Below are 7414 nucleotides of genomic sequence, written 5' to 3'. Positions count from 1 at the left end.
TCAGTGATTGTCTTCTGGACAACTGTCAGATCAGCAGTCTTCCCCATGATTGTGTAGCCTAGTGAACCAAACTGAGAGACCATTTTGAAGGCTCAGGAAACCTTTGCAGGTGTTTTGAGTTGATTAGCTGATTGGCATGTCACTATATTCTAATTTGTTGAGATAGTGAATTGGTGGGTTTTTGTTAAATGTGAGCCAAAATCATCACAATTAAAATAACCAAAGACTTAAACTACTTCAGTCTGTGTGCATTGAATTTATTTAATACACGAGTTTCACAATTTGAGTTGAATTACTGAAATAAATGAACTTTTCCACGACATTCTAATTTATTGAGATGCACCTGTATTTAAAGGTGACATATCATGGAAATCTGACTTTTCCAGCTTTTAAGTGCTATACCTGGGACCTGATTATATCTACCAACCAAGGAAAGGTGAAAAAGATTAACCCAGTAACTTTGTTTTGGTAAGCCTTTTTCTGCAAGCGTCTGCAAAAACGAGGGCGTCTGATTTCGTTCCCTTGGTGACGTGACAAAGGGATCTCATTATAATATTACCGCCCCTTAATCTGTAAGTTTCCACCCACCGCGCCGTTATTGTGTTTTCGCAAGCGACAACGGTGTATAGCCATGGCGAAAGTTTGAGCAAAACACCCTACTGTTCTGTCTTTGGCTGCACAGATGAGCACAGAACATTATTTAGAGTCCCAGCCTCAGAGGAGACAAGACAGCAGTGGATTTACTGATTTATTTACTGTATATTGCTGCTGCCACACAAATCTAAAATAAACATGCGATTTATTTCCCAGCTGTTTACCTTCACAGACATAACCGACTGTTTTTGTAACTTGTGTGTTTTTAACGTAAACTTGTGTGTGAATGAGAACTTAGTTTAGTACTCGCATGCTGTCTGGTGGCCGCTTTCTGTCTGTCTGCTTCGGATGTGTGCACTCAGAAAACCCTATATCAGAAGTTTAAACTAATATGGTTTAAAACGCATGATTTCAGCGCGATAAACATGATAATCAGAACCAAAACAGATGTTTTTAGCAGGTCCGAGCTGTAATGGTGCAGCTCTATTCTGGAAAAGGTGGCGGAGAGCAGCAGCTCCTTTACATTTAAAGAGACAGGCCCGAAAAACAGCGTGCTTCTGCTTCCACTCAAAATAGGCATTTTCAAAATTATATAATAAATGATCTGTGGAGTATTTTGAGCTGAAATTTCACAGACACATTCTGGGGACACCAAAGACTTATATTACATATTGTAAAAAGGGACATAATATGTCTATATATATAAGGCAAAAAGTTAGTTTAGACCCTGTATACAGGGCCTAAAACTAACTTTTTGCCACACCTGCCAATGGCCGGTGATGTGATTAAATTTACCGGCCGTGAAACTCTTTTTGCAAAAACAGGCAGTTATTACTGCTACAATGACTAAACGTATTTACAATGTTTTTAATTTGTCCTTTTCTTTACTTACAAGAAAAAAACAAACAAACAGATTTATTGGTTTATCTTTTTTTTTTGTCCCTAAAAAAAGGTTCCCGTCCTTTGCATGTTTTCAGCAAACAGAGCAGGCCATAGTGTTATGCCTGTTTCACATATACTCAACATTAGTGCTGTGTGTCAATCGATTAAAAAAATATTAATCACACATTTTTCTGTAATTAATCATGATTAATTGCATATTTATATTGTCATAATCTCACATTGAACCTCCAAATTAATGTAGAAACAACATCAAGACAGTATATTTTAAATATGTTTTTAATGGCATCTATTTACTAAGTAAGTAGCCTATTATTAATGAAGTATTGACTTAAAGTATTGAACTATTAAATTAACATTTAATACGCTCTGAAACATTAAATGATTTTAAAACAATCTTCACATAAGCTATAAATTGTATATGCATAAACTATACAGATTCATCTTTATTCAAGCTACAAAAGTTCGTCAACGACTAGAGCAGTCGTGATTTCTCTTTTTCTTTTGTTCTTTGATTTACAAATAGGCATTTTCAAAATGATATAATAAATGATCTGTGGAGTATTTTGAGCTGAAATTTCACAGACACATTCTGGGGACACCAAAGACTTATATTACATATTGTAAAAAGGGACATAATATGTCTCCTTTAAATAACATTATTACATATATTATATAAAGCTTGAAGCATCAGAATCGGCATCGGTATCGGCTGATCACCATGACAAGAAATCGGTACTCGATATCGGCTGTACTGTACTTTAATGTACTATTTGCAGGGTGTAAAACCTGAATCCATTCAAGCTACAAAAGTTCGTCAACGACTAGAGCAGTCGTGATTTCTCTTTTTCTTTTGTTCTTTGATTTACATCAATGACCGACTTCAGCAGGTTTTACTTCAAAAGCAGTGCTGTCTCTTTAAAACCTGATGCACATGACGCGAATCTGACACATATGTATCCTATTTTCTCCAAGCTCTTTACGGTCATTTAAGACTTTATAACTCATGTAAGACTACGTTTACGAGGTACCTCGCCAAAATAGGTATTTTGACATAATTGTGTGTGTTTTCGTCCATTGAAGCGCTACTGGTGTGCTGTCTAAAGCTGCTCAGCGTATGTGTACAGCCGAACGAGCGCCGTTTAGGTGGCGTAACCCGAAATAGGCATTTTCAAAATGATATAATAAATGATCTGTGGAGTATTTTGAGCTGAAATTTCACAGACACATTCTGGGGACACCAAAGACTTATATTACATATTGTAAAAAGGGACATAATATGTCTCCTTTAAATAACATTATTACATATATTATATAAAGCTTGAAGCATCAGAATCGGCATCGGTATCGGCTGATCACCATGACAAGAAATCGGTACTCGATATCGGCTGTACTGTACTGTACTTTAATGTACTATTTGCAGGGTGTAAAACCTGAATCTTTTAACTTTACTTCAACCCTACAGTAGTTTATAGTCAGTGTATTTGTGAAAAATCAAAGCAAAACACACTTCAATAAAACAGAAACATTTCATTAAATAAGCTTTACGTAAAGGGATTGTTCACCCAAAAATGACAAACGTTATCATTTACTAACCCTCAAGTTGTTTCAAACCCCTATAAGTTGCTTTCTTCTGCTGAACACAAAAATATATTTTTAAGAATGTGAGTAACCAGACAGTTGCTGGTCCCCATTGACTAGCATATGAGGATATCTTCTCAGGTAAAAGTTATTAGAACCGTGTCTAGGGACAAGTGGGCCATCACACTGCTCTGACCTTATCAGCCCGTTTGTATCCAATTTGATTCGCTCTTGTCGCTTACAGAACAGCTAATCACAATGATCTTGTCTTCGGAAAAGATTATTTTATTCACTTACGTCAGAAACAGCGGATCTCTTTAAAAACTTTAATTGCATTGTTATATGTGTTTTTCTGTCAATATGGGGTGCTGTGTGTACATTGAGGGAAAAAAAATTAACAAATTATTTTAGCAGATGGCTGCAATATAACAAAGAGTGAAAAATTTAAGGGGGTCTGAATACTTTCCGTACCCACTGTACATACATACATACACACACACACATATATATATATATATACACATACATACATACATACATACATGCACGCATATATATATATATGCACACAATTGTTTCTGTGAATTGTGAGGACTTTCCATGGACTTCTATTACTGTTATACTGACCAAATAATATGTTCTATCCCCTAACCCAACCCTAACCCTAAACTTACCCCTACCCGCAGACCGGTCCCCACAATGTAGCATAAACAAGTACACACACACACGTTTGTTTCTGGGAATTGTGGGGACTTTCCATGGACTTCTATTACTTTTATACTGAACAAACTATATTTTTTATCCCCTAACCCAACCCTAACCCTAAACTTACTCCTTTCAGAAAACCTGTTTGCATTGTTGCACTTTCAGATAAACATAATTTACAAGTACACACACACACACACGCGCACAGTCAGTGGGCACCAGAAACTGTTTGATTACCCATATTCTTCAAAATACGATATTTTGTGTATAGCAAAAGAAAGAAAGAAAGAAAGAAAGAGAGAGAGAGAAAGAAAGAAATTAGTTACAGATGAAAGAGTAAATGATGACTATACCTTTAATGTCTGCAATACATAATAAATATACTTTTACAGTTTTATTTGTTTGTTTGTTTGTTTGATTGTTTCCCAAAAAGCAATATAAGATGAGTGAAAAATTCTGAATTTTACTTGTACGATGCTGGATCCACCCCAGTAGGTGTCACTGTAAATCCAATACCCTTATGTATATATTATGTTTTGGAAGACAAATTTGAGAACTAGCCCCAAAGCAATTCAAAATCACTATTCAGAATTATTAATAAAGTATGAGAAGTCTGTCAACATCCAGAAGTGGTCCTCATTCATAGGGATCTTTAATCAAGCAGCTTTAGCATTGTGGTCTCCTTCAGTTTTAGGGTTTCAACAACATTATGTTTAGATAAAGTAGTACTCAGTGAAATCGTTAGCTTCACGGTGGTGTTTGATTTTTCCAGTAGAGCCTCTAAGAGGAGGAAGCATTTTCACCTCTCCAGCCACCTCCTCTTTTTGTGAAATTGAACCACTCTCCTGCATTAGTTCTTGTCCTTGATAGAAGGATTAACCCTCCTCCAGTTCCATTAAAAGGCAGCCTTGCCACCTCTGGCCTCATAGTCATGTTTTCCAGTGGCAGTAAGGACGAGAAAGTTTAGGTGTAAAAATGCAATATCCTAAAATCTTGCCTTGTAATTTCAGGCCGTGAACTCCTTTAGCAGTGGGATCTTTACTTGGTCACTTCAATTATAAACTACAGCCCTGGTTCAGTTGGATCTCTTGTCGGGTTCACAAAAAATGCATCTCCCTTCTAATGTTTGAGGAACAAAAGTGGAGGCTTGTAATTCCAGCTTTGTTTGTTTTGAGCTTCTCTTGCAGGGCTGTTTGGGCTGACAGAGAAAACAGTGAATGGTCATTCAATAAAAATGTTTTTTCTATAATTAATGCTAAATCACTCCAATTTTCCTCTTCTTTCCTCACAGCTCAGCCAAATCCACCCAAAATCCACGAGGGATGGTGGGCTTACAAAGAAGTTGTTCAGGGGAGCTTTGTTCCAGGTAATCATTTTACAACTGCTTTTTTTTAGTGTTCACGAGTGGCATTCCCTATGCTCATGTTAAGCACACGTATTCTTCATTAGTTCTAATTAGAGAACAGTTATTGCTTTGTGACGTAAACTAATATTTTGTCAATCATTTGGGTCCTATTAAATGTGTCATTAACTAAACATTTTATTTTAAGGAATAGTTCGCCCCAAATTCGCCAAGTGTAGAGCCTAGTTTATACTTGCCACATAATCACTAGTGTGAAGGTGCATGCAGCGCGCTGCAAAAATTACGCGAATATTGAGGAAACGATGGCGGACGGAGGAGTTGGTTTTTAAGCTAAAGTAAAGTAAAAGACCGCTTCTTAAACCAGAGAAGGTGAACATGTTGATATTCTTGTGGAAAAAACTAACGTAACCTCTGTTCCCTGAGATACGGGAACGAGTACTGCGTCTGCTAGACGCATATGGAAAAAGAGCCTTTTTCTCCTGAACTGAAGCCTATTTCATTCACGCAGTGAAACTGCAAGGCCATTGGTTCGTGCAGGGCTTTAAAAACATACCAATGGCGCGGCAGCGGAGCTGCACGAGCCTATGGCAACGAAACCCGCCAAAGCCCGCCAGAATGGGCGGGGCATCTGGCTATATAAGCAGGCGCTCGCCACAGGATTCTCAGGTTTACTTCGACTGAAGCGACGACTGAGCAGCTACATAGCACGGCCAGCAACGCAGTACTCGTTCCCGTATCTCAGGGAACCGAGGTTACGTTAGTAACCGAGTACGTTCCCTTTCGATACTTCACTCGTACTGCGTCTGCTAAACGCATATGGGAACAGTCAATTCACGCCGTGCTAATGTAGTGGAACGACCAAGGTATAACTTCCATAAGCAACCAATGCTTATAGAGAAGTCGACAATAACCCAAGGCTAAAGCAGGCTGAGCTTTCTAGGTCACACCCGGCCTGGTTAATCGTTCCAGAGTATACCCGTAACCTCGACACCCAGGGGTCGAGAGCTAATAGGTGAACAATACCAGAGAACTTGGGCGCGGCACGGCCAAGGTCTCTCTGTCATGTCTGTTTACACAGCGCGTGCCATTTCAAGCGGAAAGGATCCTGGCCTGTAAGGCCGGGACTTCCAGGTTATAAAACCTCACAAATGTGGACGGCGAGGCCCAGCCGGCCGCCTCACAAATATCCGCAATAGACACACCACTGGACCATGCCCACGACGAGGCGATGCCTTTAGTCGAGTGGGCCCATAGTCCAATGGGGCATTGGAGGCCCAAGAAAGAGTATGCTAGCGAGATGGCGTCTATTGTCCATCTAGAGAGTCTTTGCTTCGTAACCGGAAACCCCTTGGTGCGGTTACCGAAGCTGACAAAGAGTTGTTCCGATCGCCTAAAGGGTGCGGAATGCTTTTTTCTCCGCCTGGTGTTTAAACCGTGGCAAAGATAGCTCTCTGTCCTCTTCGGTTGTAGAAGTGCGGAGTGCGTAATGACCTGTGCGGATTCAGCCTCCTTGCACCCCTCAGGAAGCGGATGACCGCGCTATTCCTGCCCACTGATTGGCCCTCAATAGGGACATGAGAGGCCGCAATAGCCGCCACATAGACTTTGAGCGTGGATGGGGAGCGACCCTTATCCAGCAGCTCTTGTAGAAAAGACTCTGCTAATTCGGAAGTGAAAGGGTCTTTGCCGCGGTTTAAACACCAGGCGGAGAAAAAAGACCACTTTAAGGCATAGAGGCGTCTCGTAGACTGAGCTCTAGCCTCCAAAATTGTGTTTAAGACTCACTCTAGGAGGCACGAAGGCTCCTGTTGAGCGGCCAGAGGTGCAGGGCCCATAGGTCGGGCCGAGGGTGCCATAATGTCCCGTTTGCTTGGGAGAGAAGATCCCGTCTCAGTGGAACAGGCCAAGTGGCCGCTGTCAGTAGCTGAGTCAGCTCTGATAGCCACAACTAATTCATCCACAGGGGGGCTACCAGCAGAACCTTGTGTTTTTGTTCCCTCACTCGCCTGATTACCTGTGGGATCAGAGCTATCGGGGGGAATGCATAAAGAAGGAGGTTGGGCCAATCGTGGGCCAACGCGTCCTTGGGTCTTTGAGAAATAAATTTGGCAGTGAGAGTTGTCTTCTGAGTCTACCTCGGCCTCGCTGAAGATCTCCTTGATTTTCTGAACCGTTTGCGGATGGAGCGTCCACTCTCCTGAGGGGACATTGCTCCTTGATAACATGTCCGCTCCCCGGTTCAATTTGCCCGGTATATGCGCTGCCTTTAGC

At 40.6% G+C, this 7414-nt stretch overlaps 1 protein-coding gene across 1 annotated transcript in view; it reads left to right on the top strand.

Annotated features, from left to right (window-relative positions):
• ca10a (carbonic anhydrase Xa) overlaps positions 1 to 7414 on the top strand; it is a 214252-nt gene that overhangs the window by 16462 nt on the left and 190376 nt on the right. The window contains exon 2 of the mRNA XM_016270998.1: positions 5072 to 5146. Coding sequence (XP_016126484.1) covers positions 5072 to 5146 — 75 coding nt within the window. The remainder of the gene's footprint in view (positions 1 to 5071; positions 5147 to 7414) is intronic.

The sequence above is a fragment of the Sinocyclocheilus grahami genome, unplaced genomic scaffold (genome assembly GCF_001515645.1).
Source record: "Sinocyclocheilus grahami isolate Dianchi unplaced genomic scaffold, SAMN03320097.WGS_v1.1 scaffold59.1, whole genome shotgun sequence".
In the NCBI taxonomy this organism is placed as follows: Eukaryota; Metazoa; Chordata; class Actinopteri; order Cypriniformes; family Cyprinidae; genus Sinocyclocheilus; species Sinocyclocheilus grahami.
Note: the sequence above shows the minus strand (reverse complement) of the source record. Positions and strands in the feature narration are given on the sequence as shown.